The sequence below is a fragment of the Semicossyphus pulcher genome, unplaced genomic scaffold, assembly GCF_022749685.1.
Source record: "Semicossyphus pulcher isolate SPU_LCO1_2020_fin unplaced genomic scaffold, fSemPul1.0.p SCAF_7, whole genome shotgun sequence".
Classification (NCBI taxonomy): Eukaryota; Metazoa; Chordata; class Actinopteri; order Labriformes; family Labridae; genus Semicossyphus; species Semicossyphus pulcher.
Window position 1 is genome coordinate 26,467,254 of NW_027211748.1, and position 19,154 is coordinate 26,486,407.

Consider the following 19,154-nt stretch of genomic DNA (forward strand, 5'->3'; position numbering starts at 1 on the left):
GTTGCTTTGAAATGTTACTCCAAGAATGTCGCTTCTTTGCCAATGTTGATTTTCTGGTTGTATAGTGTTAAGTTGATGTTGTTGTTGGGCTGCAGGTGTTGGTTTTTGGTGAACAGGAGGCATTGTGTTTCAGCAGGGTTGAGTTTGATTCGTCACATGTTTGACCAGTTTTCTATTTGATTTATGCATATGAAGAGTTTTTTTGGCTGCTAATTGTGGAGTTTTGGAGCTTGACCAGTAACAGAGATCGTCGGCGAACTGTGAGACGTTAGCTATGTTGGCTGGGGGGTAGTAGATGTCAGAGATGTACAGAAGGAAGAGAAGTGGACTTAAAACTGCACCTTGGGGAACTCCTGCTTGGGGGGTGAAAGGTGTTGAGATGGTGGAGGCAACTTTTACTTTGATTTGTCGGTTATTGAGGAAGCTTGAGATGATGGATTGGGTGGGTTTTGGGAGTTTGAGGTTGGTGTCCAGTAGTCTGTATTTGAGTCCGTCATGCCATACTTTGTCAAATGCTTTTTCTATGTCGAAGAATATTGCCAGGGTTATTTCTTTTTTGTTAAAGTTTCTGTGGATGTCTTCTGATAATCGGAGGATGTTGTCTGTGGTGGTTCTTCCTTGCCTGAAGCCGGCTTGGTGAATTCCTAGGAGGCCCATTGATTCTATGTGGGTGGTGAGGCGTGCGGTGAGTATTCTGTCAAACAGTTTTCCTATGTGGCTGAGAAGGCTTATGGGACGGTAGCTTGTGGCGTTGTCAGGGTCTTTTCCTGGTTTATGGATCATGGTGATGACTGCAGCTTTCCATGGTGAGGGGAAGTGACCAGTGCTGAGGCAGGCGGAGAAGAGCTGTCCAAGGTGCTGAAGGTAGGTGAGCAGTGCTTGTTTTATGAGTATGGTGTCAACATTGTCTTCTCCCGGTGCTTTGTTTTTCATTTTTTTCAAGTGCAGTTGTATTTCTTGGGTGGTGACTGGGTTTGTGAGGGGGTGGTGCTCTGCAGTCAGATCGACTGAGTGTGTGTCATGATTTGCCATTTCTTTGTGGGGGAGGGAGCAAGTAAATGTGTGCACACACTGAGGCACCAACAGGGAGGGGTTATCAGTCTGTGATCCACCCCAGAAGGAGGAGTTATCTTTGAAAGGAGCAGTCTGAGTTTCACTGTCTTTTTCATCATGCAGTGAAAATTAGAACAAAAGTTTAAACTATAAAACTACATGTGAAGGTATTTCAATCAATTCCAGTCCTCCATAGATTAATCACTAGTGGGTAAGTTATTGTTAGATTCTTTAAAACTGCTTTTCTTAAGATGAAGACAAACTCAGTGAGTGTTTTTACGAGCAAGGCATCAAACTCTGTTCATATAATACTTTCAAAATAAAAGAGAGAGCACTAAACATTATGAGACAGTGTACAAATAAAAATATCTATTGTCGTAAAATCAGGAAAAAGTGAAACAAGTGGGTTTGGTGACACGACACATGAACAAAAAGGAAAGACCTTTAATAAATGGTTTACAACAGAACATGATGGAGTTGTAAGCAGATATAATAAGATTTTATTCATCTGTCAGCAACTGCACGTCCTCCATTAGGAACCTATACGCTGAGTCTGGTACATAAAAACATCCTTATTGTTGTTGTCATAATAATAGTTGAAACACATGTGCGTACACACTTGCAGACAAATGTGGACAAATGCGTCCCAGACCACCTCCGTATGTGAGTGGTTGGATCTCAATGCGTCCTCAATCCGTCCTGGGTGTGTTTACACCTGTACTGAAGGCTGTCCACTTGTGATCTGATCACGAAAACCACATGTTGATACCAAAGGTGAACAGGGTCAGACTGTCTTACTGCTGCCCACCTGATATGTTCCTGCTTCCTTCAGTTTCTGTGCCATCTTTTTGGTGTCTTTGATGAAAGTATGGACAACTACTAGATGGAAAAACACACTAAAACTCATGATTCTTTTCTGATAGTCGGGCTACTTGGTTGTTGAGGGTGTTAGACAGGACAGGTAAAATAAAATGCAATTGTTGTTAATATTTGACTACTATAATTAAATCTTTTTTAAATGAGCGTTTATGTAGGATGTAATGAGTTACATGTCTTTGGACTCCTGCATTTCGCCCATGTCCCTTATGGGACTATATAAATAACAAGTTAAAAATAACAAAAACAAATGATAAGGAGGAAATCTCCATAAGCTTACACTGGCATGAAAGAGTAGCCAGAACACTTGTTATGAATAACTTGTGCATGTTTGAGTCTTGAGAATATATCGCTTTTATGTTCTCTGTATGATCTTAAATCTGCTCCTCTTGTACTCCTCTTGAGGTGTCAGAGTCTAACATGTATGCTTCAAGTTTTACTGCCATGTTGGCCTCTGATGCTCTTAGTTGAGTGTCTTGAGAATTACTGCAGTTGAGTCTTTAAGGATCCTCTTCTTGATTTATATCCAGTTTTCCCTCATTTACACTGACTTCATGTCAGCCTTTAACATTATAGCCAGCAAGCTTTATGTACTGTAGCCTTTGCTCTCTTGGTCTTTTACTTTAGATTTATTATATGTGTGCGTTTACGTTTGAACATTGTAAACTCACTGTGTAGCTTATAGCTCACAATTTATAATCTGAGTTTTTTCATTCATGGATTATAATCTAATTTCTTAACTAGGAAAAATAGAATGATGATTGATTACATATTATTTTGGAGTATTACTCGATTATGTTGACTTTTTATTAACACAAATTATTGGTGAATTGTGAATTGCAAGGAATTATTTTGACCTTGACTTTTAATCAATGATTTGTGCTACTGTTCTCCTTCTAGTAGTTACTTTAGTCTTTTCATCAATCTGCATGGTTGATTTTTCTGTCAATGTACTTTAATGTACTCATGTAACCATGTCATATATCCATTTATTGGACTTTTGACCATGTTTTGTTAAACATTTATCATGTATGCTTACATTTATTGAGTTGTCAGATAACTTCTCTTTGAGTACTTATTTGTGGGTCGGAGAGTTGTTGAAGCTGGTCTTGTCTGTGAACAGATTTATGATTGGCTCCTCGGACGCAGCTGGCCCACGTGGGGTAGGGCTCTGGTTGACCAATAGTTATAGGTGGGCTGGAAAAGTGTCCCTTACCTCACGTGGACGGGCCGCGTGCACCTCACCTCACGTGAACGGGCCTCGTGAACTTGCGGGTGCAGGAGCTGGGAAATTCCAGCTTTTGCGCAGAGGCCTATATAAAGGCAAATGTCCGGAGATCAGGGCTCACTCCCCGCTCCGCTCTCCTCAGGACATGGACAAGGACAACTGTTGGGCCTGCCATAATGGGGATGCTCGTAAGCTCCTGGCGACAATGCGCCTTTCGAGGGTTTGCATGGTATCTCTTGGTAGACAAACCTAAACAGGACTCGAGGATTTGTGAATAATCAATGCCCGCCAGAGACTCCCAAATTTAGATGATAGATAGAGAGACTGTCATTTAAGGTTTCTTAAATTGCAACCAAATTGTCCAACTCCTAAATTATCAGCCTTATTTAAAGGCATCTGAAAACAGAACCAGACCAGTTCTGACAAATTTGAGTTTTTAAACTTTTTTCTTTTCTTTTTCTTTTTTATTATTTGTGACATTTATAACTGAGTGAACAAATAAAGGCATGTAAAACTTTAAGAAATCCTTTGGAGGGAGTTTTTGTTCCGGAGTGAGTGGTATTAAATCAAAAGTGAGAAAGGTTTTCTTCAAAGGACTCCGTTACGCCCCCGAGGTAAGCTCATGAGATTCACACTACGGCGACATTACTGATTTGTAGACACACACACACACACAGGGTAGAGAGCCCCTTCTTGAGCTATGTTAGGCATCTATGTTTATTGAGGCCTTCATAGCTGTTAGGATTTAAATCATACAGGGGTCCCACTAACAGGGCTCTCATACGGAGGAAGATAAAATCTTATGGGTGTTTAGGCCAGTGAATAAAGTCAGATAAGGGGGCTTTTTTCCTTCAGCCCCCTCCCCTTCTCGCGTCTCTCCCTTTTGTATTTTAGCCTTAAGTCAGGGACGAGGCCTGAGGGTGGGAGAAGGACGCGTAGGGGTTTCACGGTAGGGACCGGACCAAGGGACAGAGAAACTAGCCGTACTTTTCCCTGAGGGCTAAGGGCCCGCTAGCATAGTCCCAGTAGTGATCCGTGAGCACTACGGCGACAGATTAATGAACGTGTCGTCGCCGACGGGAAAGCCTCAGTTTTGTGACGCTTCTGAGGGCGTCCCGTTTTTAGAAGGAGAAGAAAAAATAGGAACAATTTTTTCTTAAAACCCCCCTTCCCCTTCCCTATTTAGATATTAGAACATGCTTCAAGGGAGAACAGTTGGTTGACGAGGAGGCGTCATGTAAGAGACGCCTGTTTCGCCCCCACCTCTCCTTTGTTTAGCAAGAGTCTCTGCACGCTAATTTTGAGCCTGATCAGAACGTTCATCTACTTCTACGACCTGTTCTCCGTGCGGGTGGGGGCAATGGCTTTGGTCAGTGTCTGGAATATGTGTGCTTTAGGTCGTCCACCTCCAGACTGTGAGAAAATGTTTCTCAGAATGAGTTGGAATCTCATCTGTAAGAATAACAATGATGATATTTATAAAACGTGTAGCTTTCTGAAATCTCAGTGGGACAACACAATTTGCAGGAATAGTGCAACGATGTCGTGTAAAACTATACAGATGAAACACGGACTGGGCTTTGGAGGCTCATCGTCGTCGTGTTCCTCGTGGATAAAACATGAACCGACTAGAAAATGTTTTTGCAATTATTTATAAAAGTTATTTAAATAGCTGTCAAAAAGTGGCCTCGTACAAACAAACACCCGAGGACAAGTAATCACTGCTTAAATATTGTAAAGATGTGAGTCGTAGCAGTTTTTCTTGTAAAAAATAACGATCACAATAATCAGCATCATCAACAAAGGCTGAAATAATGTCAGACAGTAAACAGAGCAGCCGAGTCTGCATCATAAAAACACCCTGTGTGGTCTAAAGAAGCATCTTAAGCTCTGATAAATACAATGAAAGAGCAAGAGAAAAGTATATCTGTCCACCAAAAGCAACTCAAATAAACTCCAAAATACCACAAAGATTTAAAACTCACATGAAACTGATATGATATAAATATAACTTGTCTATGAGCGGATCAGATCACACACAAACAGATGCCCTCGGTCTGTTAAATATTCCTGGTGGCGGTCGCAGGAGTTGGCAAAGATTGCCTGCAACGCTTCCTTAATACGGGACTAAGATTTACTTTGGCTTATAAACGTGATGTTTCTCAGCAGCAGAGACATGCTGTGTGTAATGCGCTCCACATGGTTAACACCTGATTTATACTTCTGCTGCAAGTCGACGGAGTGGCCTTCAGGTAGCGCGTAAAAACTCGTTCAGTTTCTCTGCCTCTGTGTTGACCTTATTCTTGCTCCTACGTGTACTCCAACAACAATGATGGCGACTGAAATGTTGCGTGTGTGTTAGATTAGGAGCAAATAAATGTGAACAACAGTTTTACTGAAATGACTTGAATGCAGTAAAGAAAGAAGAAGTGGAAGCGACCAGGAAAGAAGGAGGAAGAAACCTGTGATTGTGAATTAATCGTTTGTCAAGAACTTCAATCAATCCCCTCATGTTGGTGAAGTGAACTCTGTCGCCTCCCAGTGGATTCTCAGTGTTTGACAGCTGGTGCTCTCATAAAGCTCCCTTTGTTGTACTGGCTTTATTTACATCACTAATATTGTATGCTCTCTCTTTTTCAATAAGTGGATTATTGATACGATGCATCACTAGTTGGACAGTGATTTAGTGAGTTTTGCCAAATTAGACGTATTTTAAAAACAAACAAATGGTTTTAAACATATTTTAGAAGTGTTAATGAATTTACTGCATCCTTCAACATTTGTTATTGTTCCTATTTGATTTACTATATTGTCTGTACATTATCTGTTTATATGCAGGAGCCTCCACGGACTTGCACAGGAGGAGTTAAAGTGGTGGACAAATGTATTCTTTTTCACATGCATCATCTGATTACAACTGCACACTAATAGTGTTGTATTAACCCTTTAATTCAAAGTGTTTGTACCTCTTACAAATATTAAATAGAGATGGAACATTTTAAAACCATACTCAACTGTTTCCTTAAACTCTTTCTTGAATTTATGTCTCTATTGTTGTTTGTAGACTTTTTGTTCTCGTCACAGTTCTGTCTTTTATTCACTTATTGGCCTTTGGATTTATCTGTAAAGAACATTGTGAGAACAGTTTTTGAAATGTTATATAGAGTTTGCTAGCTTGCTGAAAACAAACAGACAGTGTTTGTTTTCATGTGGAGAAACTGTGCAACGTAACATGAAGCAGAGCTTGATAACCCCTCCCTCTTCTTCCTGCTCTCAAACACAGCCAGCTCCACTCTGACTCAGTCACTTCCTTGTTCCCTCCCCTTCAGATCTACAGTTTGAAGATGGGTGTAACCAACCAGAGCTGACACTCACTGCACAAACACATGCTGTGTAGATCAGAGCTCAAACTAGTTTCAGTTCTGAAGGTCAGAAACTCAGACAGTTGTTGTCACTGAGAGGTGAAATGGCGCAGAAAGGAGTTCAGCTGGACCGGGAAACCTTCTCTTGTTCCATCTGTCTGGATCTACTGAAGGATCCGGTGACTGTTCCCTGTGGACACAGCTACTGCATGAACTGTATTCAAACCCACTGGGATACAGAGGATGAGAAGAGAGTCTACAGCTGCCCTCAGTGTAGACAGACCTTCACACCGAGGCCTGTCCTGCTGAAAAGCACCATGTTAGCAGATTTAGTGGAGGAGCTGAAGAAGACTGGACTCCAAGCTGCTCCTGCTGATCACTGCTATGCTGGACCTGAAGATGTGGCCTGTGATGTCTGCACTGGGAGAAAACTGAAAGCCTGCAAGTCCTGTCTGCAGTGTCTGATCTCTTACTGTGAGAAAGACCTTCAACTTCATTATGATTCCCCTGCCTTTAAGAAGCACAAGCTGGTGGAGCCCTCCAAGAAGCTCCAGGAGAACGTCTGCTCTCGTCATGATGAGGTGATGAAGATATTCTGTCGTACTGATCAGCAGTCTATCTGTTATCTCTGCTCTGTGGACGAACATAAAGGCCACGACACAGTCTCAGCTGCAGCAGAAAGGACTGAGAGGCAGAGAGAGCTCGGGGTGAGTCGACAAAACATCCAGCAGAGAATCCAGGACAGAGAGAAAGATGTGAAGCTGCTTCAACAGGAGGTGGAGGCTGTCAATCGCTCTGCTGATAAAGCCGTGGAGGACAGTGAGAAGATCTTCACTCAGCTGATCCGTCTCATGGAGGAAAGACGCTCTGATGTGAAGCAGCAGGTCAGATCCCAGCAGGAAGCTGAAGTGAGTCGAGTCAGAGAGCTTCAGGAGAAGCTGGAGCAGGAGATCACTGAGCTGAAGAGGAGAGACGCTGACCTGGAGGAGCTGTCACTCACAGAGGATCACAACCAGTTTCTACACGACTACCCCTCACTGTCACCACTCAGAGAATCTACAGACTCATCCAGCATCAAGATCCGTCCTCTGAGGTACTTTGAGGCTGTGACAGCGGCTGTGTCAGAGGTCAGAGATAAACTACAGGACGTTCTGAGAGAGACATGGACAAACATCTCACAGACAGTGACTGAAGTGGATGTTTTACTGCCACAACCAGAGCCCAAGACCAGAGCTGAGTTCTTACAGTACTCATGTGACATCACACTGGATCCAAACACAGCAAACACACTGCTGTTATTATCTGATGGGAACAGAAAAGCAACATTCATGAGTAAAGGACAGTCTTATTCTAGTCACCCAGACAGATTCACTGGATGGTGGCAGGTCCTGAGTAGAGAGAGTCTGACTGGACGTTGTTACTGGGAGGTGGAGTGGAGAGGAGGAGGAGTTCATGTAGCAGTCGCATACAAGAATATCAGCAGAGCAGGGGGCGGGGATGAATGTGGATTTGGATACAATGACAAATCTTGGGCGTTATATTGTGACAACAACAGTTATAACTTTATGTACAACAATGTCCAAACTCCTGTCTCAGGTCCTCTGTCCTCCAGAGTAGGAGTGTACCTGGATCACAGAGCAGGTATTCTGTCCTTCTACAGCATCTCTAAAACCATGACTCTCCTCCACAGAGTCCAGACCACATTCACTCAGCCTCTCTATGCTGGACTCAGGTTTTGTAATTATGGAGACACTGCTGAGTTGTGTAAAGTGAAATAGACAGAAGTCATTTAAGGGACAGCGGGTTAACTTCTGTGTTTTCATTCTTCAGCTTGATTTTTATTCATGTTTGTTGCTGAGAGCTGATTGTTGGCACATTTTTGTCACCTGTCAATCAAACTTGATGGGCAGTACTTTGACGTCTTCTCATGTGTTCTGTAAATGACTTCCTTTAAGTGACGCTCCTTCCTGTGTCTGTTTAGCCATGGAGGCTTTCACTGCTCATGATGACCTTTGTTCGTTTTTCTAGGCTGTAAATGGTTTGTGGTTTTTAATAATGATGTATTTGTCAAACGAGAGAAAGAACCAGATCTTGCTTTTAATGTAGATATTTTGTCCACAATACTTTGTTCTTTGCTAGATCAACTTTTGTTCATATCTAAATGAATGTAAAAATGTCCTCTGAGGTATTTTAAACCTTCAATGATCATGATGAAATCAATAAGGAGATTTTTTGACATAGTTTAGATTGTGGTCAAACAAACTGATGGTGTGGATGAAGTGAATCTGTTGATGACATCAGGAACAAGAATCATTGAACAGACTTTACTGATGTGATGTGTGAACAAACTGAAGTTTGACATCATGAATAAACAAACAGGATCAAAGTCTTTTCTTCTCGTCTTCATTGCAGGGTTTCAAACAAAGCTGATGGACAAAATGTCAAATAATATGAGGGTATAACTGAGGCAGGTTTCCTCCTGAAACACCCCAAAGTTCAATATTCATGATAAGAGCAGAAGAGCTCTTTGAGTAAGTCTCTGTGCTTTCAGCTTTCCTCACCAAAAACAGAAACATTTTGAAATAATAGTCAGAATTAATTTGGTGAAATTGAAGTGCTGCCTCACAGATATTATGTCCATGTGGACATTTATTGTCCTGTAGACTTTAATGAAGAGGAAACCTCCGAATGAGGCTGTCAGGTTGATTCAGTGTTTTGCTCACCTTGGCACTGAACCAGTGATTGACTCAGCTTTTTGTAACATGTAAATGTTTTAAAATCAACAATCAATGCAAAATGTGCGCTCTATATTAGGTCAAGTCATAAAATCCTGAAACAATAGAAACACATTTCCCATTCCTAAATACAATTTCAGACCTGAGACTCTTTGCTGCCATCTTTTCAGTGTGACCTGATGTCAGTGTAGCCGGGTGAGTCTCCTCTGAACAAGCTGACATAATGTTGTATTACAGTTATTTAAACCTCTCTTGTTGTCTGAAGCTGCTGAAAGCTCAGTAACATTTGAACAAGTCTTCCTGCAGTGAACATGGCAGCAGGTTCACAACTGATATGTGAAACTGATGCCCAACACAAGAGGGCGCCCTTATCCTGCTAACCAGGGAGCTGAAAACATGTCAAAGCAGTTTGTCTGCATCAGGTAGGAAACGTTCTCATTGTGTCGAACTTTTCTCTTGTCTTTATTTGCACATTTAGTGTTGAAGTAATCTAAAAGTTACTGAAAGTAATCAGTTACGTTACTTTACAATTGTGATACTTGGATTAAGTTCATGATTTACTGACTTCTAACAGGTAATTAACTGTATTAGAATACATTTTTAAGGTAACCCTCCCAACCTAGACTTTAAGTCAAAAGGAATGCTCCTTTTAATCAAAAGAGTAAAATGTTTTTTGACTGTTCTTGAGTATTTTCTACTTATTAATTTTGCTCTGGGCTATTAATTACAGAATTAACAATCTCTGAGGGAAAGTAATGGTGATTCTTGCGGGCTTTCCGGTTTACATCTGGCATTTAGATTAAGACTTCCAGCCAATACTTCCTTTTGCTGCACTGTTTACAGTCCAACTAGCAACTCAAGAAGTGACCATGTGTTCAGATCAATAGTGAAGTAATATTCTCCCCTCCAGATAGGCTACGTCAGCAAAATAAAAGCTGTCCTTTCTTGGAATTACATCCCCTGGAGGAGCGGCCGTTCATCTGTTTGTGGTGAGTCCCAATTTGACTGTGAATAGTCAGTTACACAGAGGCTGCTCTCTGGCTTACTTCAGCGGTATGAACCCGTAAAAGATTTTCTTGTGATTGACTTTAATTAACGGCTCTTAAGTTTGCTGAAATAACAACATCATGATGCAGATTAGTCAAAATGAAGCTTTGTCAGGTCTGTCCTCGAGGAGAAGCAAACTACTTTAAAATGAGACATTTGTTGAACGGAGGTTGGATCGATCATTTGTGATGCATTCAAGGAAACCAGGAAATCTAATCTCTGAACAGCTTTTTTGACACAGTGCCAAGGGAATTTGTCTCAAGTAGAATTTTTGATCTAGAGCCGATTGTTAGCTGAACTTTGCATCAGATATCTGTAAACAGCACTTTTCTGCCAAACAAATACATTTTATTGTAATGATAGATCTCCTTACAAATGTTCACAGAAGTGAGAACAACATATCTACTATAAAAGCAGGTGCTTGTGTCTTAAGAACCATGCAGCCAAAGAGAAACAACAACAGAAAAGACATCAATAAAAATATTCCAAAAAAATCGGTCCTTAAAAATGTCAATGAGCATTGAAAGCCTCAAAGGATGAATAGACCCAGGAAGAAGCGACGCTTGAATTGAACCCGAAGTCCTTTAAATGATTTTACATTAGTTTACAGATCTTAGCACTGGTTTCAGCATAATATAACCCAAGTCCAGCAAAGAGAGGCTGAGTGAATGTGGTCTGGACTCTGTGGAGGAGAGTCATGGTTACAGAGATGCTGTAGAACAGGGGTATTCAACTAAAATTTAAAGAGGTCCAGTTCGAGAAAATTTCTTGAAGTAAAGGTCCAGAAGATCATGATGGCTAACTATTTAGTGTGATATATATCTAAGTAGCCTAGTAGTTGTATCCACATCTGCATGTAATAAATACCTCAGTCAAATCAAATGAATTCAGTACAATTCAAAAACCTTTTGACAATTTTTATTGTCATGTAACACAGAACTGAACATATATGTATGACTGCCAATATGTATAATGTTCTCTCATTTACTAAATAAAAGTAGGGCTGCATTTCAAAATAAGAGCAAATAAAGAAAATGTGAAAATTGTACATGTTCAAATAAAGTGCTTAACTTCAGAAAAATAAAATAAAGGAAGGAAAAGTTTGAATTCCCCCTTTTCTGTTTAACATCTCGACTCAACAGTCTCAACCAATTTTGCAGATAATAAATCTCAACACATTTTTACAATTGAACAGTTGTAGAGGTTCATTTTCTTCCCCTCTTATATTCAACTCTCCCACTTTTTTTGCTCAGTGAGAGAATTGAGCTCTAGCTTGTCTCAAGCGCAGTAGTCTCTATTTCTCCCTTTCTCCGTTTGTCTCCGTCTTACTCCGTCTTTCTCTGTCTGCGCTGTAAAGTCACAGTGTTTACTGCCTGGAATGCACAGACTTGATTGGCTGAGTAGTATCACGTGGGATGGCTTAACATGCATGTAATTGGTCTGTACGTTTCATCCACTAAACCTTTACCGTAAAGACTACAAAAGCTGCGCCGCTTAAAATAGAAGCGCCCCGTCAGGTTTTGAATCATAATCCTTCTGTTTTGGCTGTAGGTCTGGGTCCGTATGGGACACCTTCTGGGTCCGGACCCGGACCACGGTCCACCAGTTAGTGACCTCTGCTGTAGAAGGACAGAATACCTGCACTATAATCTTACACAGTCTTCGGAGTGGCCTTCAGGTAGCGCATAAAAACTCGTTCAGTTTCTCTGCCTCTGTGTTGACCTTATTCTTGCTCCTACGTGTACTCCAACAACAATGATGGCGACTGAAATGTGGCGTGTGTGTTAGATTAGGAGCAAATAAATGTGAACAACAGTTTTACTGAAATGACTTGAATGCAGTAAAGAAAGAAGAAGTGGAAGCGACCAGGAAAGAAGGAGGAAGAAACCTGTGATTGTGAATTAATCGGTTGTGTATTAAATCCTCTTTTTCTCTTTGTGCACAAACAAAAACGTGTTTTTAAAACTCAACAAGCGATCGAAAACTCCCCTTATGTCTTTGTGACAAAGCTGTTTGAGTGAGGGAAGCTGAAAGGATAGAGACTCGTGAATGTTTCTGCTTTAAATGAATATATTGAGCTTCAGATGTATATACTAAGCCCTACATGTACATGTGTTCTCAAATATCCTTATTTTTATTGCTGCTTCTTTAATTTTGTTATCACATTTTAAGTCTTTATATTTAATATTCAGCCTTTATAGATGGAGCCTCCCAGCAAAAGAATTTCACACGCTTATTCTTGTATAACCGGAGTGACAATAAACATCTTGAATCTTGAATCTGATGACAAACGCTCTAAGAAGACAAACTGAAGTTTGGTGTTTCAGGAGGGAAATATCCTCAGTCTGACTCTCACATTAGTTTCATATTCTCTCCATCAGCTTTGTGTGAAACCCTGCAATGAAGACGAGAAGAAAAGACTTTGATCCTGTTTGTTTATTCGTGATGTCAAACTTCAGTTTGTTCACACATCACATCAGTAAAGTCATCATGAGCACTGATGGGCTTCATGGCTAAACAGACACAGGAAGGAGCGTCACTTAAAGGAACTCAGACATTTACAGAACACATGAGAAGACGTCAAAGTACCGCCCATCAAGTTTGATTGACAGGTGACAAAAAGGTGCCAACAATCAGCTCTCAGCAACAAACATGAATAAAAATCAAGCTGAAGAATGAAAACACAGAAGTTAACCCGCTGTCCCTTAAATGACTTCTGTCTATTTCACTTTACACAACTCAACAGTGTCTCCATAATTACAAAACCCGAGTCCAGCATAGAGAGGCTGAGTGAATGTGGTCTGGACTCTGTGGAGGAGAGTCATGGTTTTAGAGATGCTGTAGAAGGACAGAATACCTGCTCTGTGATCCAGGTACACTCCTACTCTGGAGGACCGAGGACCTGAGACAGGAGTGTTCATGTTTCTGTACCAAAAGTTAGAACTGTTGTTGTCACAATCTAACGCCCAAGATTTGTCAGTGTATCCAAATCCACATTCATTCCCTGCTCTGCTGATATTCTTGTATGCGACTGCTACATGAACTCCTCTTCCTCTTCTCTTCACCTCCCAGTAACAACGTCCAGTCAGACTCTCTCTACTCAGGACCTGATCCCATCCAGTGAATCTGTCTGGGTGATTAGAATAAGACTGTCGTAAACCCATGAATGTTGCTTTTCTGTTCCCATCAGATAATAACAGCTGTGTGTGTGCTGTGTTTGGATCCAGTGTGATGTCACATGAGTACTGTAAGAACTCAGCTCTGGTCTTGGGCTCTGGTTGTGACAGTAAAACATCCACTTCAGTCACTGTCTGTGAGATGTTTGTCCATGTCTCCCTCAGAACGTCCTGTAGTTTATCTCTGACCTCTGACACAGCCGCTGTCACAGCCTCAAAGTACCTCAGAGGACGGATCTTGATGCTGGATGAGTCTGTAGATTCACTGAGTGGTGACAGTGAGGGGTAGTCGTGTAGAAACTGGTTGTGATCCTCTGTGAGTGACAGCTCCTCCAGGTCAGCGTCTCTCCTCTTCAGCTCAGTGATCTCCTGCTCCAGCTTCTCCTGAAGCTCTCTGACTCGACTCACTTCAGCTTCCTGCTGGGATCTGACCTGCTGCTTCTCATGAGAGTGTCCTATCTGCATGAAATGCATCAGCTGGTTGGAGATCTTCTCTCTGTCCTCCACGGTTTTATCAGCAGAGCGATTGACAGCCTCCACCTGCTGTTGAAGCAGCTTCACATCTTTCTCTCTGTCCTGGATTCTCTGCTGGATGTTTTGTCGACTCACCCCGAGCTCTCTCTGCCTCTCAGTCCTTTCTGCTGCAGCTGAGACTGTGTCGTGGCCTTTATGTTCGTCCACAGAGCAGAGATAACAGATAGACTGCTGATCAGTACGACAGAACATCTTCATCACCTCATCATGACGAGAGCAGACGTTCTCCTGGAGCTTCTTGGAGGGCTCCACCAGCTTGTGCTTCTTAAAGGCAGGGGAATCATAATGAGGCTGAAGGTCTTTCTCACAGTAAGAGATCAGACACTGCAGACAGGACTTGCAGGCTTTCAGTTTTCTCCCAGTGCAGACATCACAGGCCACATCTTCAGCTCCAGCATAGCAGTGATCAGCAGGAGCAGCTTGGAGTCCAGTCTTCTTCAGCTCCTCCACTAAAGCTGCTAACATGGTGTTTTTCAGCAGGACAGGCCTCGGTGTGAAGGTCTGCCTACACTGAGGGCAGCTGTAAATGTTCTTCTTCTTCTTTCCATCCCAGAAGCGTTTGATACAGTTCATGCAGTAGCTGTGTCCACAGGGAACAGTCACCGGATCCTTCAGTAGATCCAGACAGATGGAACAAGAGAAGGTTTCCCGGTCCAGCTGAACTCCTTTCTGCACCATGTGTCCTTCTGAAAGTTGAGGTTCACTCTCTCTGCTCCAACACAACTGTTTGCCTTCAGTTCCTGTTGATCCGCTGATCTTCAGTGCAGAGTGCTCATCAGCTCTTGTTGGTTATACCCAACTCAACACATGCATATCAATGAGGGGGAGGGACCAAGGAAGAGGATTGGTGGATTGGAGTGAATGAAGCGAGCCATCAGGGAGGGGTCATAATGGTGATGCATTTTAGCAGGAGATGGTGGAGCCTGCTGTTACCAAACAGACACAGTGTTTGTTTTAATATTTATTTTATATTGTATGTGCATTTTATGTTATAATGAGACAGGTTGGTCTCAGGTGGAGGTGTACTTCCTGTGTGTGATTTTCTCTGGAAGGGCTGCAAATGTACATAAATAAAAACAACTAAATGATATTGTTATGAACAATTTATCAAACAGTATTATAAATCCTTAATAATAGTGTTGCTGTTGGTTCTAATGTAACTGTGGCTCAGTTACATTATGACTAGTTTAACTCTGAATAATCAGTATTGGGCAAAGGTTATTAAAACAATGCCATGATGTGTTTAAATGTAATGTTGAAAAGGAGAAATTTCTTGATTAAAGAAAAACACTTTTTAATGTCTGTAAAACTAAACTCAGATTAGATAAATGAGTTGAATGTTACTGGGTCTCAAAGATCTGAAAAAGTAATGATAAAGATAAATTGTTGTTTGGATCTTACAAACTGCAATTAAACACAAGTAGAAAAAAGTACAGTGAAGTAGACTTAAAGGAAAGTGAATGTACTAAATGTTAGATATCTATGATGTACTAACAATGTAAATATTATACTAATTAGAATATAATTTGTGCTACTAAAGATATAATGAAACACAATGAAAGCTACTTGGCTTAGACACCATTAAATATACAATTGAACATACTCGGGTTAAACTTGTTTATCTAATGCTACTTTTTTAAATGCACTAAATTGTTCCAAGTGAAAGAATGAAATGTGATTTTATTTTGAAAGTCCTAACAAATTCTAAGAAATACATCTTACAAAGTATTTTCATACACTTCTATTCAATCGTAAATATTTCTTGTATGTTTGAAGTCGTATCATTTTAAACGTTCAGATAGAAAAGGTACATTTTTAAAAGCTTTGTGAAAAAAGATGAACTTTAATTCATGTTACTTGTGTCTCTAAATAGTCCAGTAACATATTATCCTGTGTAATCTCACATTTATTGTACTCAGCTGTTTTTTTTAACCTGGTAAGTCTTCAAATGAAGAAGCTAAAAACAACAGCAGCACAATCTCCTGTTGCATAAACTGTGTTTTCATGTTCACTCACATCCCCAGTCTTTAGTCCACTTAGTTAATTGGTCTTTTAAAGCTGTGAAGAAAACAGATCACAGCTGTTATTGATGATTGTAAAGCAAACAGTTTTACATGAACCACAGTAATGGCTGAGTGATTACCAAACCCTTCAGAGGACAAAAGACTTGGTTGCAAACTCGTGTAATCCTGAGGTGTAAAGAGGAGAGGCATTACAGCACTTGAACCTGAACAATGGCAGCAGAGCACAACACCCACTCTGCATATGCTAATGCCTCCAATGCTCCCTGTGATCCAACTCAGAAGCCATCACAGTACAGCTTCCAGAAACAAACACTTTTGACCCTGCAAAGAAAAAGACCGAAAAGGGAGCCCTGAACAACAGAGCATAGAAACTCTAAACATTCAGCCCATCAGGGCACATGACAACCCCATTAAGAGTTTCTACCCCCAACACAGATTCCCTTTCCATCGCTGAATAAAGAGACAGGTTTAAAACCCATTTAGGAGCACACTCGATGTGCTTTAACCCATTCAGTGCCAGTTTAAAAACATAGATCTCCCCTGTCCATTAATTATTGTGTCTAAAGACTTAAAGTGAGACTCAACATGTTGTTGTTGTCGGACATCAAATCCTACCACCGTTTATTCTACTGGAACTTAATTATAAGTATATCAACATGATTATAAATCATTCCTTCTTTACTTGAGTCACTTTTCCTGTGATGATCAATTAAACACCTACAGTGATCAGGATTTCTGATCAGGATTTTCGATGCATTTCTCTTTTTCCATTTGAGGATAAATTAAAAAAACTCTTCAGCAAAGCAGACCGCTTGGTGGACTGACAGATTACAATCTGAACAAAATGAGTCTCAAATACTTTGAATATGAAAAGAGAACCTTATCAGTCCTGAAGAAAATTATTTATAGCCATACATGTACGGTTTAAATCCTGCTGGAAGAATACACGAACACCAGTGCCTCGTAGAATAACAGTATAAATAGGATTATTTAGTAACATATGTTAACCAAAACAGACAAGTGATGTCGCACATAATATCACAAACATAATCTTACACAGTCGACGGAGTGGCCTTCAGGTAGCAGTCCGTGCAGAAGCTATGTCCACAGGGAATTGTCACTGGCTCGTTCAGTAGATCCAGACAGATCAAACAAGAAATGTTTTTCCGGTCCAGCTGAACTCCTTTCTGCGTCATTTCACCTCCAGGCTGCGGTGTGTAGAACTTTATCTGAAAGCGTCACTGATCTAATGCAAAACAACTTGTTGTCCTTTATCTCCTCTGGATTTGTCGGCATTCACTGCACAGGGATTGCCAGCTTCTGCTATGTCACACGTTACATCCCTGTTAACACTTTTACATCAGTGAGGGGAGGGAGCAAGTAAATGCGTGCACACACTGAGGCACCAACAGGGAGGGGTTATCAGTCTGTGATCCACCCCAGAAGGAGGAGTTATCTTTGAAAGGAGCAGTCTGAGTTTCACTGTCTTTTTCATCATGCAGTGAAAATTAGAACAAAAGTTTAAACTATAAAACTACATGTGAAGGTATTTCAATCAATTCCAGTCCTCCATAGATTAATCACTAGTGGGTAAGTTATTGTTAGATTCTTTAAAACTGCTTTTCTTAAGATGAACACAAACTCAGTGAGTGTTTTAACGAGCAAGGCATCAAACTCTGTTCATATAATACTTTCAGAATAAAAGAGAGAGCACTAAACATTATGAGACAGTGTACAAATAAAAATATCTATTGTCGTAAAATCAGGAAAAAGTGAAACAAGTGGGTTTGGTGACACGACACATGAACAAAAAGGAAAGACCTTTAATAAATGGTTTACAACAGAACATGATGGAGTTGTAAGCAGATATAATAAGATTTTATTCATCTGTCAGCAACTGCACGTCCTCCATTAGGAACCTATACGCTGAGTCTGGTACATAAAAACATCCTTATTGTTGTTGTCATAATAATAGTTGAAACACATGTGCGTACACACTTGCAGACAAACGTGGACAAATGCGTCCCAGACCGCCTCCGTATGTGAGTGGTTGGATCTCAATGCGTCCTCAATCCGTCCTGGGTGTGTTTACACCTGTACTGAAGGCTGTCCACTTGTGATCTGATCACGAAAACCACATGTTGATACCAAAGGTGAACAGGGTCAGACTGTCTTACTGCTGCCCACCTGATATGTTCCTGCTTCCTTCAGTTTCTGTGCCATCTTTTTGGTGTCTTTGATGAAAGTATGGACAACTACTAGATGGAAAAACACACTAAAACTCATGATTCTTTTCTGATAGTCGGGCTACTTGGTTGTTGAGGGAGAACAGTTGGTTGTGTTGGAAAACATTTTGAAGCTTTATAATCAAATGTTTTAGAGTTGAAGTTATATAATCAAAAGTTTTATAAATTAAATGTTTTAATGCCTTAAAGTTAAAGGTTTTATAGTTAAAATGTCTTAAAGTTAACTTTTCTATAGTCTAAAGCCTTAAAGTTAAAGTTGTACAGTCAAATGTCTTAAAGTTAAAGTTTTACAGTCAAGTTTTTTATAGTTGAGGTTTAACAGTCAAATGTTTTATAGTTAAGGTTTTATATTCTAATGTTTTATAATAAGTTTTTATAATCTAAAGTGTTAAAACTCTAAAATAGAATCCTAAGCTGAAGCTAAACTCGCTGGGCTCAGTATGAAAGCCAGGTGCAGGGTTGGCAGCTGGCCAAGAAGAACAGGTGTCCCCCCCCAGCCCCTCCTTTTCTGTTGTACAGTGCATGAACGCGCCTAATTGGCCGGAGTGAAGAAGAGGCCTGCAGAAAAGTTGGAAATGGGTCAGGCAAAAACTGAGAGAAAACCGACTGAGGGAAGAGAGCCAGAGCGAGGGGGGAGGCTCCAACAGGTGTTGGGGCAAGCTGAAGCCCAGCGAGGGAGGGGCTTAGAGTATATAAGACCCGAGCGGCTGACCCGTGGGCAGTCTTATCCGGATGGACTCGGGTTTATTTCGTTGTATTTATACGGGAATAAACTCTTTTTGCATCAGATTCTGCCAGTCTCTAGTGTTTGCTTGTCCGAGTTTTTGAAGACTTTGATTATGTTTTTTAACCAAGTTTTCTAACCTAGTTTTA

General features: G+C 40.8%; 2 protein-coding genes across 2 annotated transcripts; one reads left to right on the top strand and one right to left on the bottom strand.

Annotated features, from left to right (window-relative positions):
• Nucleotides 1-6,595: 6,595 nt before the first annotated feature.
• On the top strand, nt 6,596-8,900 carry LOC138612267 (tripartite motif-containing protein 16-like). The gene has a single exon (XM_069685590.1). The coding sequence runs from the start codon at nt 6,624-6,626 to the stop codon at nt 8,295-8,297; it is 1,674 nt and encodes a 557-aa protein (XP_069541691.1). The 5' UTR covers nt 6,596-6,623; the 3' UTR covers nt 8,298-8,900.
• A 4,121-nt stretch (nt 8,901-13,021) lies between these two features.
• LOC138611609 (tripartite motif-containing protein 16-like protein) lies at nt 13,022-14,689 on the bottom strand. The gene is made up of 2 exons (XM_069684787.1): nt 14,353-14,689; nt 13,022-14,142 (listed from the first exon to the last, which is right to left on the bottom strand). The coding sequence occupies exons 1-2, from the start codon at nt 14,687-14,689 to the stop codon at nt 13,022-13,024; spliced, it is 1,458 nt and encodes a 485-aa protein (XP_069540888.1).
• Nucleotides 14,690-19,154: the final 4,465 nt, after the last annotated feature.

Coding starts and splice junctions, on each gene's coding strand:
- LOC138612267 (XM_069685590.1), top strand. CDS start 6,624: ATGGCGCAGAAAGGAGTTCAGCTGGACCGGGAAACCTTCTCTTGTTCC.
- LOC138611609 (XM_069684787.1), bottom strand. CDS start 14,689: ATGGTGCAGAAAGGAGTTCAGCTGGACCGGGAAACCTTCTCTTGTTCC. Junction 14,143..14,352: donor TGGGAGAAAACTGAAAGCCT/GCAAGTCCTGTC, acceptor ACGAACATAAAG/GCCACGACACAGTCTCAGCT.